The sequence below is a fragment of the Staurois parvus genome, unplaced genomic scaffold, assembly GCF_062004578.1.
Source record: "Staurois parvus isolate SC_StPar_1 unplaced genomic scaffold, SC_StPar_1.0 ptg000578l, whole genome shotgun sequence".
NCBI lineage: Eukaryota > Metazoa > Chordata > Amphibia > Anura > Ranidae > Staurois > Staurois parvus.
In genome coordinates, this window is record NW_028318374.1 from 6,675,881 (window position 1) to 6,692,814 (window position 16,934).

General features: G+C 42.4%; 1 protein-coding gene across 1 annotated transcript in view; it reads right to left on the reverse strand.

The window, feature by feature from the left end:
- The window catches only part of USP33 (ubiquitin specific peptidase 33), a 151,952-nt gene that overhangs the window by 73,685 nt on the left and 61,333 nt on the right, over positions 1–16,934 (reverse strand). Inside the window, exons 7-13 of the mRNA XM_089692189.1 lie at positions 14,502–14,571; positions 10,106–10,219; positions 9,748–9,826; positions 5,623–6,037; positions 5,409–5,537; positions 3,945–4,057; positions 3,322–3,494 (exon numbers count right to left, since the gene is read on the reverse strand). Coding sequence (XP_089548315.1) covers positions 3,322–3,494; positions 3,945–4,057; positions 5,409–5,537; positions 5,623–6,037; positions 9,748–9,826; positions 10,106–10,219; positions 14,502–14,571 — 1,093 coding nt within the window. The remainder of the gene's footprint in view (positions 1–3,321; positions 3,495–3,944; positions 4,058–5,408; positions 5,538–5,622; positions 6,038–9,747; positions 9,827–10,105; positions 10,220–14,501; positions 14,572–16,934) is intronic.

The window sequence follows — 16,934 nt, forward strand, 5'->3', positions numbered from 1 at the left end:
TCCGTTGGGGAGATTTCCCTTCACTTCCTGTCTCAGAGGCACAACAGTAAATCACTTTCGACCACCAGCTCCGCCTCAGTAAACTCCACTCCATCGGCCTCCATGACTCTGCTCTCTCCTGGTTCTCCTCTTACCTTTATCAGCGCACTTTCAGTGTCACAACTCCTCCTCCTCCGCTTCCTCTTTCTGGTGGGGTACCCCAAGGTTCTGTCCTTGGGCCCCTCCTTTTCTCTCTCTATACCTCCTCCTTGGGGCAACTGATAACCTCCCATGGCTTCCAATACCACCTCTATGCTGATGACACCCAGATCTCTCTCTCCACTCCCCAGCTCACCCCCTCAATCTCCACACGTATCACAAATCTACTAAGCGACATATCAGCATGGATGTCACATCACTACCTCAAACTCAATCTTTCAGAAACTGAGCTTGTAATATTTCCTCCTCCCCGACCCCCCACTCACGACTTTACCATTAAGATCAACAGCACAACCATTGGTTCTTCCCCTCATGCCAGGGTGTTTGGCGTAATCCTAGACTCTGACCTCTCCTTTGGGCCCCACATCCAATCACTGGCTAAATCCTGCCGCCTCAACCTCCAGAACATTTCCAAAATCCGCCCCTTCCTGACCAATGACACCACAAAACAACTTATCCACGCCTTGGTTATATCCCACCTCGATTACTGCAACTCCCTCCTCACTGGTCTACCGTTACACAGGCTATCCCCCCTTCAGTCTATTATGAATGCTGCTGCTAGACTCTTATACCTTACCAACCGATCAGTGACTGCTGCCCCCCTCTGCCAATCCCTTCACTGGCTTCCACTAACCCAACGTATAAAATTCAAAATACTAACCACAGCTTACAAAGCCACCCACAACACTGCCCCTAGCTACATCACCAACCTCATCCACAGATACCGCCCAAATCGCCCAATCCGCTCCTCCCATGATATCTTCCTCTCTAGCTCCCTCATCACCTCTTCCCACACTTGCCTCCAGGACTTCTCCAGAGCCTCTCCCATCCTCTGGAACTCCCTACCACAGCATGTCCGGTCAGCTCCCACCATGTCTGCCTTTAGGCGATCTTTGAAAACTCACTTCTTCAGGGAAGCCTACCCCACCTCCACCTAAGAACTGTACTTGAATAACCTCCGCCAGATCATCCCCCCGCAGCTATCACCTTTTGTATCACCTCCCCCTTCCTTTAGATTGTAAGCTCCATGAACCGGGCCCTCCTATTCCTTGTGTACTGAAATGTATTGTAATTGTACTGTCTCCCTTATATTGTGAAGCGCTGCGCAAACTGTTAGCGCTATATAAATCCTGTATAATAATAATAATATAATAATCACTGTGTTGTTTGCAGTGTTTACCGATACAGGTATGCACATTGGGAGACATTCCCTTAACTCTAGAAGCAGTATAGATCTTGAATTGAAAAGTCCTTTGGGTCCTTTACTAGGTCAAAGAACAATATTACGCCTCTTTCTAAAAAAAAATGCAGTGCACATTGCAAGACTCCACACTCTCCGCTCTCCAGACATGGATGAACCGAAGCCAGTCTATATGTTATGATCTGGGCTAGGTATGCAACTCCTCCCTCCCTATCACTCACTATTACAGTAATTACTAACAGGGGTTAGGGCAATAAATAATTGATGTTCATTGCTCATGAAATGGACGGATGATTGCAAACAGAATTATGTTCCGCAATAGACACAAATGGAAGCAGATGAATGAACTCATCAGTCACTTACTGTCCCTGCACTGTCCAGTAATAGGCTGAGGGCAGGAAGGTGACCTGGCTGTATTTCTTAATTGCAGCAGAGAACAGTTAGATTACCAGCCTAGCTGTACAGGGTGTCAGGATGGTGTAAATCTTATCATAATCTGGACAGAATTACAAGTCCTTTGACAGGTAAATACTTCCCACATAATTGATTCAATGGTTTACTTAGCTGTTTGCCTGGATTTCAGCTTTCAAACCTTAAAGCTAAATTTCAAGCAGATGTGAAAGACACACAAACTAATGCCGCCTGCAAAGATTTATACACAGTTAAATGTATTTATTAATGCAATCTTTGTAAGAAGAGGAGGAAGAAGCAGCAGCACAAGGAGCCACTCAGCTGTGCTGTAGTGCAAGAAACATGCAGACAGAAGGAGAGAGCAGAGCAACAGAGAGATGAGTGCATCAGTGCTCTTGTTCTCTTTTCACTGTTCAGTCACAGGGTGGGGAGGGTGGCAGCAGGTGAAAGTGATACTTTAAAAATCAACCCCCCTCAAGGCAGTGCAATGCTGTAGCTGTGTATATCTCAGGACTGGATAAATAAATATACAAAATCTTTGGCAGGTAGAAAATATGTATTTAATTTGTATATTTAGAGGCTTGCTTGGAGTTTGGCTTTAAAATTCGACCAACTGCTCATGTATTTCCTGAATTAACACAAAGCATTCTCTGATTGGATGAGGTGATGAGTGTGAAGCCGCCACTCCGCCTCCTGTACCTCATCCAATCAAGTAGAAGCAAGTGGAGATCACTGAAGTATCCATGTGCACTTCAGTGATTTCCGGCTTCCTGGGGCATCTGCCAGGTATAGAAAATACATATATAAGAAACAAAAAGAGGGCGCACAGGCCTAGTGCACTACCTTTAAAAATGAGATTTATTTACAAACAGTAAAATACTTACAAGAGAAATAAAATCAGATCAAATGGAAAGCATGTCGCAAAGGATACAATGTGGTTCAGAAACCCCTGAAGGTGGTGTGATGGGGGACTGTGAACCTCTGGATAGCTGGTGGCTGACGCGTTTTGAGGTTGTACCTCTTTCTCAGAGCCAGTCTCTGAGGAAGATGTACAACCTCGAAACGCATCAACCACCAGCTATTCAGAGGTTCACAGTCCCCCACCAGACCACCTTCAGGGGTTTCTGAATCACACTGCATCCTTTGCGACATGCTTTCCATTTGATCTGATTTTATTTCTCTTGTAAGTATTTTACTATTTATAAATAAATCTCATTTTTAAAGGTAATGCACTAGGCCTGTGCGCCCTCTTTTTGTTTCTTATATACAGTTCCCTTTGGGTTTCCCTGGTCCATTGAGGGAAGCAAGGCTTGCATTCCTTTCTTACTCATGTGAGGATATTGACATTGTGGAGTCCACTGTCCAGCGCAGGATCACATGCATTCGGTTGCTATATTCTTCTTTATAGAAAATACATAGTTACATTGGTCCAAGCTGGAACAATGTAACTACATAAAAATAAACCATGCCTGCAATTCAGTGGTCTGTCATACACAAGTTACAACCTTTACCTTTTGAGGTATTCTAGGAAAAATGCAATCCATCCTTGAGGAGCATAGGCCTCTCCACATGATCCAGCCTTAACCAGGGAGGTCTGGTGGCTCGACGAGTGCAGCTTAGCCAAATCTTCCTTCCCCGGTATTGGCAGGGATAAGTCTTGAAATGTTTCCAACGTTACAGAGATCTGATTGAGAATAGAATAAAAAGCACAGCTGCAATCATTCCCAAATACACAATTATCTATGATCCCTAGAATATTTACAAATATACTGGATTATCTGACAATTATAAAGCTTTTTTTTGCTTTAATACCAGTTAATAATGAATAGACAGAGGCTCTGCACCAAGGAGAGGTGGTCAAAGGAAAAATGAAGCAACCTTGTCGCAAGCAAAAGAGGCCGAAGGTTCTGGAGATCAGGAATAATCATTATTCATAAATTATGTGATTCCTAGCAGACTGGACAAACTGGGTGAAAACAAAATTCCCTGACAAAATCAATTTTCTTATCACGCATGTTTAATTTTTCATACAAAGCTGATCTCAAGAACATGTATGCATGGGCACCTTTCACACTGATAAATGCAGGTCATTACAATGAAATGCCAATCAAAAACAAACATATCTGGAACTTACTCTGTCACAGGTCAGACACTGCACTGAGCTCACAATGGTGCCATCAAACACATCCGATATGACACTGCGATACTTCCGCTGCCTTTTCTTCTTAGGGAGACAGATGGTAGGAACTAGAGAATAAGAAATCGTATATACAGTACAGTACTTGTATCTATGGAGCTGTAATATACTTTAACTTACTTACTTCAACGTACAGCCAATTCTGTGATAAACAAGGAATCATTTTCCTAGAACCTTGCCTACCAGGATGGGGAACCTCTCATATTTTTATTTTACACCTTTGAAAGCTCATTACTGGTAGTTTTCAGGGTGGGGGTATTCACCACTAAGAGGCACAATATTTGTGAAAATAAAAAAAGTCACATGTGAAAGTTCAAACAGTGATAGTGCTCTGTGTCACTCAGAACGCACAATACTCTTCCTACCACTCCATCCCCCACAGCTAATTACCTCTTGTACCACTATCCCCTCCCTCCTAGATTGTAAGCTCTAAGGAGCAGGGCCCTCTAATCCCTCTTGTATTGAACTGTATTGTTACTGTACTGTCTCCCTCCCTCCATAACGTAGCAAACTGTATATACGTCCTGTATAATAATAATGACGTAGGTATCATGGAAAGTGAAAGCACTCCAGTGTGTCCCAAATCCTCACACCATACTTACCAAATCAAAATTAGTTCTTTTTGAAAGTCAAGAAATCAGAGGTATTACGCATGGTTATCACCTCTCCAGAATCCGGTATCTGCTGGTGTCTCTTTGAGATCTCATATAATAGCAAAGGAGTATTTAAATATGTACATTAGGAAACACTGCTATGCCCTGCAGCATGTAACCAGACAGCAGAAGTGACATCACCGGAAGTCCTACCCTACGCATTTCGTCATCACAGTGTGACATCCTCAGGAGCTCTTCGTTTCAGGTTTTTTTTATCATTGTAAGAATAAGGAGCCCTGTCTGTTACCATTGTAAAGATCTATTCAGCTCATTTTGGACATGTCTTGAGACAGCAGATGTTTATTGTATGGTATTGTTAACAGTGCGGGTGAGTGGATGTTGCATACTATTCAGTGCTAAGAACCTAAGTGAATAGAGTAGCCGGTCAACACAAACACCCCCAAACACTTGACCCAACCCCTAAAGAGGGTCTAAAACATTTAAACTATTCCCAATCACTAGCCCTGTTTTGCTGCATACTCACCTTATCCTGTCTTGGAAGTCTCTACACCAACAACAAGAAAAAGCACACTGAGATACATGCACCTCAATGAAACTACTCTGATGAACTGTACCCCCACCCTGATTTCATAAGGAAAAGAGCAAGGATAATACAAACATTTCCATAGTAACCAATCTTTGACAGCTGTGACAGCTGTAAAAGTGAAATCAAACTGGTTGCTATAGGTTAAATTACACAATTTGTAGGACAATATATTAAAAATAAATTGGAAAATTTCCAGGATACCTTTTTTGTGACTTGCCCAATGAGCTCCGGATTTAGGCGGGCTGCTGGACAGGTGAGACGTAGAGCCTTCGCTTAGCAAGGGTGTTTGAGAAGCTGATAGCTCACAAATGTTGACCTCCGTGGCATAATCTACAACATGTGACAATGACAATTTATGAATATTAAACTGTACACTTGAGATAACAAATTTAGAACACACAACATATTTTGTTACCGGATATTCGACTCTGGATTTGAACTTTCACTGTTCCTTGGGAACTGTAATCACTGTCCTCGGACAAACTCTCAAGGTTCTTTTCCAGATCCTGGAGGCAGTTGTTTTGGCTTATGTGGCTGGAGAACCTCTTCTCCCTTTGCCAGGATTTCTGATTATCCTGGTCCTTCAGGTCCTCCTGGATTAGCATAGCAGATTCTGAGAGTTCCTCAGACAATTTACGACTTTCGCTTTCAGTGTGGTCACTGCTTGACCCCGATTCACAGGACTGAAAATCATTGTCGGACTGATTCTTATCTTCCTCCATCATCTCTTCCAGGATGCCAGGCTGTAGGTCATCTTCTGCCTCCACCATCTGCTCCTTAAGTTCTTCATGCAGTATATCCATTAGACATCGCAAGAACTCTTGAGCATCCTAAGATACAGGCCAGAAATGTACACAAATTAGATTTTTTTCCATGCCTTTAAAAGATTGACTGTTATATAGACTTTTTCATAAATAGATCTTTTCAGGTGATGCTCCAGAGCAAATGATCATTAATAACCATTAAAAGAGAAGACATAGAATTTATATATATATTCTTAGGCCTCATTCATACGGGTGCTAAGACACAGTCCGTGAATAGGCCGGGAGTTTAATAGGCTGAAGCTGCAAAGTGCTGTGTGCAGTCAGCTCATAAATCTAAGAGGACACAGCTGCTTGTTCCAATTTGACAGCTGAGCAGGTAAGTGGCCCCAAACGCAGACAGTGTACATTACATAACCTTACATTCAGCACTATTTTATTTATTTATTTCAGGTACTTATATAGCGCTGTCAATTTACGCAGCGCTTTACATATATATATAAATATTGTATACTGTGCCCAGCAGTGCGCCCACTAGCTCCGTCCACCTGTGCCCAGCAGTGCACCCACCTGTGCCACCCAGCAGTGTCACACACCTGTGCCCAGAAGTGCCACCTACCTGTGCCAGGCAGTGCCACCCACCTGAGCCCACCCACCTGTGCCCACCAGTGCCACCCACCAGTGCCCACCAGTGCAGCCCAGCAGTGCTGCCAGTCAGTGCCACCAGTCAGTGCCCAGCGGTTGTGCCAGTCAGTGCCCAGCAGTGATACCAGTCAGTGCCACCTATCAGTGCTGTCTATCAATACCCATCATCAGTGTCGCCTATTAGTGCCGCATATCAGTGCCGCCTATATGTGCCACCTCATTAGTGCTGCCTATCAGTGCTGCCTATCAGTGCCCATCAGTGCTGCCTCATCAAAGCACATCAGTGAAGGAAAAAAATTACCTGTTTGAAAAATGTTATAATAAAAACAAAAGAAACTTTTTTTTTAAATTTTTTTGTTTATAGTGCAAAAAGTAAAGTGCCCAGCGGCGATTAAATACCACCAAAAGAAAGCTCTATTTGTGAGAAAAAAATGATAAAAATTTCATATGGGTACAATCTTGCATGACTGCGCAATTGTCAATCAAAGTGCAACAGCGCTGAAAGCTGAAAATTGGCCTGGACAGGAAGGGGGTATAAGTGCCCGGTAGGCAAGGCATTAAACAAAGCCATCCATTACTAGCTTGATGTCAAACCACACTTACCTATCTGCTTGCAGTTCTCTATTGAATGTACACTGAGCAGTGGATATGTAGCTCAACATGCATTCAAGGTCTAGCTGTGCCAGAATGACTGAATCCCGTGTGCATGCACAGGATGCTGCCAATCAAGTGGCCAAAAATTTGGCACCTGAAAGTAACCTAGGAAGAAGATAGCAGCAGCTAGTGAGAGATTTAGCCATTACATTACTGGAAGGGGGAGGTGAGTATTTTCAAGCGTTTAGTTCTGCTTTAAGGTACAGTTACTGAAATTGGAGCACAGTTATGGAAAATGACTAATATGTGGAAATCTAAAAGATACACGTTAGTTTAATCAACCATACAGTGCTGGCATCTGTGTACTTATGATAAATATGTGAAAATAGTTTTTTGAAAACTATACAAAAAAACAATATGCACTAAAAACAATAAAATTGTGTTTCTTTAACAGGTCTCTGTTTATTTTAAAATATATATTTATGGTATTTTACCTATACCAAAAAAATATATATATATTTGCATTGACCAAACTAAAACTGCATTTTTCTTTATCTCCCTGTTTAGTTTATATTAGTGGTGCACTGAAATAAAAATTCTGGTGCCGATACCGAAAATTCAAAATGCATGTGGCCGAAATCCGAACTGAAACTGAAGTGTCTGCGTATGTGGGGAGGCTCCAATTTTTTTCTACTTTCATGTATATATATATATATATATATATATATATATATATATATATATATATATATATATATATATATATATATATATATATATATATATATATATATATATATTATACTGGGGCGTCCCGATGGCAGGTGGGGGGGGGGTGCGGCCCGCATCAGATAACACCGACCACACAGGGTCACAACGAACCCACTCCACAAAAAGGTAAGTTGTAAAGCAAGTCGACGATCTCCACAGGATGGATGGGATCTGCGGATTGGGGAACATAATGGATCGGACTCCGAACCATTATGCTCAATCCACAGATCCGAACCATCCTGCGGGGATCGTCGGCATGCGACCTATACGGGGTGACACCAGACCCGTTCCACGAAAAGGTAAGTTGTAAAGCAAGCCGACGATCCCCGCAGAATGGATTGGATCTGCGGATTGGGGAGCATAATGGATTGGAGTCCCATCCATTATGCTCAATCCGCAAATCTGATCCATTCTGCAGGGATCGTCAGAGGGGGTGTCACCAAGTGTTACCGCACCAGGTGACACCAACCCTAGGGACGCCCTGTATATGTGTGTGTGTATATATATATATATATATATATATATATTTTTTTTTTAACATGATTTTATTGCCATCACAATAGTCCCTTATGTGGCGCACCCTGAAAACCCATCTCTTCAGGGAAGCCTACCCCACCCCCTGCTAACTTGCCGACCTCCTCCACTCTCCTACCACCCCATCCCCCACAGCTATCTCCTCCTGTGCCACTATCCCCTCCCTCCTAGATTGTAAGCTCAAAAGAGCAGGGCCCTCAATCCCCTCATGTTTTGCATTGTATTGTTATTGTTCTGTCACATGTTCTGTCCCCTTTGTAATGTACAGCGCTGAGCGATCCATTGGCGCTTTATAAATACTGTATAATAATAACAATATATGAGTGACAGGTCCTCTTTGTAGGGGGGAGGAGCAGTGTATACAGAGAGGCTCCCTCACTGGCTGTCAATATAGGTCGGTGCCGATTTTTAAATGCAATTGCCGGCTTTTTTTTTTTTTCTTCACTATAGCTGGCAGGAAATATAAAGATTGCTCACTCACCAGACCTTCTGATCCCAATAAAGGTGGTCAGATGCACTTTTTGGTCATATAGGAGACCGTCCTTTCAGGAAATGACTCCCCTCCAGCAGCTCTCCGTTTATGGCCATAAGCTAAGGAATAGGAACTCCCAAACAGAGGCAGAACCCCCTGCCCCCCCCACTGCCAGTGCATCCAGGAGCAGCAGTGTTTTGACAGAATAAAACGCTTGATGCCTGCAAACACTTGTAAGCACCTGTAAACACACATTAACACAAGGCCCATTGGTGCTAATTCATTTCAATAGCCATTATAAATTCTAGTCAATGAAATGAATGAAAGCTCTGACACTTGATGCGCCTACACACCATACACACTTTTACAAGTGTCAAGTGTTATTTTCTGCCAAAACACTGCTGCTAGAAGGAGAGGCTTCTAGGAGAGGTTGCAAAACACCTTGTGTGCACCAGACCGTAATCTCAGGAATAAATTCATAGAAATACAAATCCTTCGGTATGACCATGCAATGACAAAGTAAAACAGAGGATCCAGAGTATTACAAACTTGCAGCACAAAGCAGATTACACAATAAATAAATGTAACCACAGGACATAAACAACATGACTCACATAAAAGAATCAAACAGTCCTCTGAGACCAAAATGATACTCTACAAAGCCTCACAGGGCTCTTTGATCTTAAGAGAAACCGCCTGAACATGAAATTCAGCGCTAATCAAATTGTCATCAAGAGACTGAATCCGAGCAGAGACTTCTTACCTGTTGGGAATAGCCTCGAAAAGTTGGGTTTACAGTCTTTATGCCTTGGAACAAGTTAGTAGGTATAACAGAACCAGGCCTAGGTAGAAGAACAAAAGTACAAAACACCAGGAAAGGAATTTTGTTAGTTCATTACCGAGTTGAATTAGAAGACACATACTTATGCATTGTCAGGCTTATTTAATAAGGAATAAATCGGCAACAGTGGTGAGCAAAGTGACGTAACTCACAGCAACCATAAGAATTACAGCAATCTGGTCATTGTACTGCCTTAATATAGAAGCCTGTGTGTGATATTAGTGGAGCCAGTGGAATATTTGTTTATAGACAAGTACATTTGAGCAGAAGTTGGATATACCTGTTCTTGTGCCAGATTTCACTCATCAGTTTCTGGTAACTCTTACATAAAGCTGGCTTCTTGTCAGTGCGTGCCAGACCACCACAGTCAAGGAAGAAGTATGTAAGGGGGGGGCTGTAAAGATTAATTTTGAGAAAAACATTTTATTTTTCCACAGAGCAAAAATGGAGCATACAAAGTGTCAATTTAGAAAGAGAACCTGTCAGTCAAACAACATGATAAAAGTCCAGTCTTAAGCTGCCAATACATGGATCGAAATTCAGCGGGTTCAGCAGGGACCAGCCAAATTTTGATCCATATACAGTATGGGCACCGTGGTTGAGGTTGAATAGAAGTCGATAAACCAATGAACTTCTGTACCGTCACCCTGTTGGAAAATTTCAGCCTGCAGCACTAATCTGTGTATTCTGACATGACCCTCCATATCTTGAAATGGCAGCTAATTTCTTTACTGATATAACTAAAATAATAATTACAGATCTATTTGACACAAGTAATCAAGGTACTCTCAAAGGCTTACAAGCAAGCATATTGTTGATGTTGGTAAAGATATACAGAGAATCCACCAGCCACTTCCATTCTTCCCAGCTCACAGAAACAGCAAAAATCATATAGTTCCTACTCACTCCCAGCGTCAGTCTCACTCTGGTTTGACTTGAGTCAAATAAATTTGGATATAAAATATTGACGTGCAGCGCTTGTAAAACCAATAAAATAAACCAATAAAGTATGGGAAGTACCAAGTGCTCACATATAAAATGTGCTATGATAAAATTCAAAATAAGTGAAACATAATATCAAAGTGCTTCAGTAATAAATAAACTTATAGTCCTTGTGGAAGTGAACAAATAAATTAATGTCCATAAATCTGTGACATTGAGTGAAGATCTACATTCATGAATCATATTCAATGTGCTGATGAGATATTCAGTGATGTGATGTGCCACGGGTATAGTAAAATTACGCACTCACCAGATGTGCATTTTTAATACGCATATATGTGTGAGGTATGTTCAGCCAGAGGTCCCCTTTAAGGGGGAACGGATGATGCAACCTGGAAAGGAATCTCCCTCCTCTGGATCCTAAGCAGTTCTGCAGCTGTCCTCCATACTGAGCTCTGTAAATATTAAGCTCGATGTGGAACCAAAAAAGAGGTAGCCCATAGTGTAGTAATTTCAAGTATTGTAGAATTTATTATACAAATAAATATGCAGCCATCCACGTGGAAATGCAGATTAAAAAACAATATAAAATCAGTCTCAGTTGTATTGTAATATACTGACCCTCCAAGAAGCAAGATGGCCGCCGGACGAGGATCCGGCGGCGTGACGTCACAGCGTATGGCTCCTCCTTAACGCGTTTTGTGTCACGCACGAAACGTGTTAAGGAGAAGGCACACCCCTTCTTAAGAAGTGTGTGGCACAAAACGCGTTAAGGAGGAGCCATACACCGTGACGTCACGCCACCAGAGCCTTGTGAAGGTCCGGTGGCCATCTTGCTTCTTGGAGGGTCAGTGTATTACAATACAACTGAGACCAATTTTACATTGTTTTTTAACCTGCATTTCCACGTGGATGGCTGCATATTTATTTTTATAATAAATTCTGCAATACTTGAACTTACTACACTATGCGCTGCCTCTTTTTTGGCTCCACATTGAGCTAAATAATTTACAGAGCTCAATGTGAAGGACAGCTGCAGAGCTGCTCAGGATCCAGAGGAGGGAGATTCCTTTCCAGGCTGCATCATCCGTTCCACCTTAAAGGGGACCTCTGGCTGAACATACCTTATACATATATGCGTATTAAAAATGCGCATCTGGTGAGTGCGTAATTTTATTATACCCCTGGCACATCACTGAATATCTCATCAGCACGCTGAATATGATTCGTGATCACTTGAATGTAGATCTTCACTCAATGTCACAGATTTATGGACAATAATTTATTTGTTCACTTCCACAAGGACTATAAGTTTATTACTGAAGCACTTAGATATTATTTTTCACTTATTTTGAATTTTATCATAGCACATTTTATATGTGAGCACTTGGTACTTCCTATACTTTATTGGTTTATTTTATTGGTTTTACAAGCGCTACACGTTAATATTTTATATGTGCTTTGGAAGTTATTTGGTTGCCTTTTAGTGCATTAGCAGCTGTTTTAAGCGCTCGCTGATTTCTATAAATAAATTTGGATGTTTAAGATACTATACCAGGCGTTTTGGATTAATATTTATGGAGGTCCAGTTAGTTTTCTTCTGGCAGAGGTCTGAATCTCACATTTGCATACACCAGTCCCCCTTTACATCACAGCCCTCCTTTGCATCAGTGTCTTTAGCCTACCCCTTCACAACATAACCACCTTTACAACACAACCCCTTTAGCATCACACCCCCAACCCCCCTTTACATCAGTGTCCAGTCCCCCTTTACATCACAGTCCCACTCTCCTTTAAACCAAATACAGTGTCCTCAGTTCCCTTTCACATAACAGCACCCCTTTGCACTGCAGTGTCCCTTTATAACCCCTGGTTTACATATATGCGGCCATGCAGGCCATATTTTACGTGGGCACGAGAGCCCATTCATTTGAATGGACTCCCGTGCCCCGTGACACGCAGGGAAGAAGTCCCTGCACTTCTTCTGAAAATGCAGCCCGCACGGGAACCTCAGTTCCCAGTACGGTTGCATTTTCCAGTGCGGGCGGCATGCAATTAGAACTAATGGCATCTGCCCACGGGTCCGCATTCCTCTGTGCGGGTGCTGCGGCTGCGTGGATTTTCGTGCGGATCCGCAGCCGCACCCCCCACACATATGTGAAGCTAGCCTAACACAGTGCCCCTTACAATGCAAACCTCCCCTGCATAGTCCTACCTTTGGCAGGGCATAGGCACTTATCAGCTTTCCGCTGTGCTCTCCCGGGACTCCTACCCAGATGCTCCTGTCTTCCACGTAGCACAGCATGGGGCGGGAGGTGCTGCAGATCTGGATGAAGGGCAGGAGCTGCCCAAATTATTATGTTAGTAAGAAGGTGATTACCCACTTATTAATTTGAAAAGACTCATACTCCCTGTGTAGATCTGCAGTATCTCCCACCCTATGCCTTGATGTGAGGATGACAGTAGATCCCAGGCAGGAGACACAGGAGAGCACACCCCAGGCTGACACCTGGCAGGCCAGTGGTCCGGACAGGACTGTCACTCAGGTCCGGACCACGGTCCAACATTTGGTGATCCCTGTACTACACTATTGGAGCCTGTTTTTTTATTTTTACACTGGCTATGAAATCTAACCGCTTAATGGGAAGATGACTGAAGTGGAAGTGAAGCCTTTAAATGAACTGCACCTGTCTGTAAGATCTAGAATTATTACAAGCTGTGTTTGCCTAAACTTGTAGTGAGATAGGTACGCACTTCCGGTATGTGCTTTTTCCCATATTAGTGGTGGTGGTCACCTTGGATCAAAGATTTGTCCACACTTGGAAGAATAATATTGGTGATGGGAATTTTTTTTTTAGTCATTATGCCGTTGGATTGCTTTATTTGAACTAATTTCATTTGAAATTAATTTTGATTAAAAATATTTTCATGTATTGCTTGGAGGACTTTATTTGATCACCATATTTATTGAATGATTTATTGTGCATGAATTTTCACACTTAAGAATTTTAGATTAATAAATCAGCGATGTAATTATTATTTAGTTATGTTACTTAGGGGTTTATTTATGTATGGCTGCTGGTTATCGGTAGAAGTTATTTGGTTCAAAGTTTTGCAATATAATTTTTTCAAAATTCATTATATCCATCAGTGTGGAAGATTTTTTACATTAATTTCTTTGTCAGCAGTTGAATCGAGCAGCGGGAATAAAAGAAATGTGGGCCTTGGAGGAGTAAAATTAAAATGAATCATTGGTAGAAACATTCAAACAGCTTTCTCTAAGCCCAATTGTCCTGGACCTGCCCGCAGCCTGTGATTGGATAATGAAAGGAGAGGAAGCACAGTGATAAGCTCATCTATCTATCTGTCACGCTGCTTTCTCCTCCTACCATCATGCCTTTTGTCAGCACATAAACTGATTCTTGTTCCGCTTCTTCCTCCCCCATTCCAGCTTTTCTGTACGGGGACCGAAAGCGGTTAATACCAGGTCAAATTTGGGCTTTTAAGCTGCTTATATTTAAAAAATACATTTGGTGATGTGTTAAGGTTTACAGAGCTGCAATCATTTGTGTCTATATCTGCCTAGAATTCAACTTCAACAAATTGAACTGAAAATGATATAAACTATAAAAGTGATCCAAAAGCATTTTTGTCTGCCGGAGTTATTCCATAAAGAGTACTGTCAACCCCAAAGATACAAAAGAGCATGCACAAAAGTGTCTGTATGTGCTTACCAGTTGGACAGGGCCTGCAGAGCGGCGTTCATGTAACATGTATTGCCAATGTTCTTTAGTCCAGTGAGACCTAAAACAAAATAAAGTAACTAATTACTACTGTAATAAGAATGATAAGACATTTCATCAACAGAGAAAGAAAAAGCAGACAAGAATTATGACATTTTCTAAAACAAATGTATTTTAATATGCTAAAGAGGCAGTCAAAAACGAATATTTTAGCTGTGACCCAGGCAGTTTCTCAAATCTCTTCAGACCAGGGGTCTCCAAACTTCAACCCGCAGGCTGGATGTGGCCCTTTGCTTGCCTTTATCTGGCCCTTGGGGCACTATTCCCTCCAAAAGCAGAGCACCATTCCTCCCACTGATACCAACAATGGGGCACTATTCCTCCCACTGACATCAAAGATGGAAAATCAATTTTCCCCACTGACACTCATAATGTAATTTTTTTTTTACTCCCATTGAACACCAAACCCATTGTTTACTCCCACTGAAGCTGGGGCATTTTCTCTTTCCACTGACCATAGTCAGCCCCCTTAAAGTTTGAAGGAAAGTGAACTGGCCCTTTATTTCAAAAGTTTGGAGACCCCTGCTTTAGACAATAGAATGTCCATCGTTTTCTTGCTCTTCTATTCCTTCTCAAGAGTCTCACTCTTCCTGCTGTATTCTTGGTAATGCAAGATGAAAAAAAATATTACAGGAAGGAGTGTGATCCCCTTGTGAAGGGGATTTCTATAGAGCAAAGCTGGAAATCTGGGTGTAGGGACCTCACCACTAAGCCCCCAAAACTTAAAACAAGCATGTGGACAACTCAGCAAAAATGGGAACAGAGTGGGAACAGGACAAGTCAAGAGCTGCCACTTGATTACTAAGTGAAATGGAACAATTATGTAACAAAAAACCAGGATGTGACTACCAGAAGTGCCTGAAGCTCCGAATCCTTGGCAGGTAGTACAGATGAATAGAAACTGCAGTGACTGGAGCTCAATCTTGTGACCAAAATACCAGCTGCTGACTTATTTTGTTTGAAGGACAGTGAGATCTTTGGTACAACTGCTTTTAAATCAATTCAAGCCCACCCTCCCCCACCTCGTTCAGACAAATACCTTCCTCCTCGATCCAGCAATCTTCGTTATGCTTCCTTGCCTAGTGCCAAGAGGTCTTTCCAACAAAAACATCCACTTTCTAATATGCATGTGTACCACTCTCCTATTCATTCCTATGACTAAGCCAAATTCTAATGAACGCCATCACAGCTACTTATAGTAAAGAATGGGGCCATGGTACACACATGCAAGGACCTGGTGGGGGCGATTCTGCTGGAAAGGCTGCACAGCAAAGATTGCTGGACAGACCGCTTGTGTGCATTCACACCCACCTTCATGGACTGCTTGTATCCGTTTACACCAGTCTACATCCAATCCGATTCGCTATTTAACAGATCAATTCAGATGATGGTCGGATGTAATAAGACAGATGGTAAGTTTACATCCGACTTCCTATAGAGGAGAGTAAGCCGTGTTCATGTCTGCTCTGCATAAGCAGAGCGGACACGGACCTGTCATCCACCTGCTCAGCGGGTATCAGCAGACAGATCCTCTATTAAGCAAGTGGATTTCAGGCGGAGTCCACCCCTTGTGAAAGAGGCCTAATATAGTGTTCTACTGGTGGTGCCTCTCCAGCTGTAATAGTCTTCATCTGCTGGTGATGATTCACTGGCTGTAGCCGTATTTGCTCTCTGTGACCAGTGTGATGGTCACCATTTCTATGTAAAAGAGGCACGTCACCAAGGGCAAGTTGCCAATGTCTCTGGAACAATCTCCTATATTCCCCATATAGTCACCTCATCTGTGTTCCCTTGCAGCTCCTTGTTCAAGCATGTGACCTGCTTTCCTGTGATGTTGCTTGGACCTAGCAGTCAATCACATAACCAAAGGAGTGGCTACATTATTACTCCAGTTTACCGACACAACTGATCTCTGCCTCAACTGCGGAGGAGCAAGGAACCTCAAGCAAGCATATGTAAGGTGAGTATAAGGGGTTGGGGAGTGCCCTTTCCAAGACTGATGCCCTGCATTGACAAGATGACAATGTCTCTTTACCTACATATCATTTCTTGAATGTAAACGGACTGTACGTTGTTAGTTTTGTTTGTTCAGCCAGCAGGTTGTTTCATCCACACAAATGAGGTAGATAAAGTAATCTCTCTGACAACAGCACCCGCTGCTATCAGAATACGATAATCAGTGGCTGCAGTCATTGATGAATGGAACATTTTTCAGCATGCCCTTTCATTGGAAGTTGATTAACCCATTGACTTCTGTCAAACAGGAGAGCCCACACAGTCATGAAATTCCAATTAGTGTATGGACAGCTTTAATGGTGGTTATTTACAGGGCTGCACCTCTAGTGCTGCATACCCCTCCCTTAC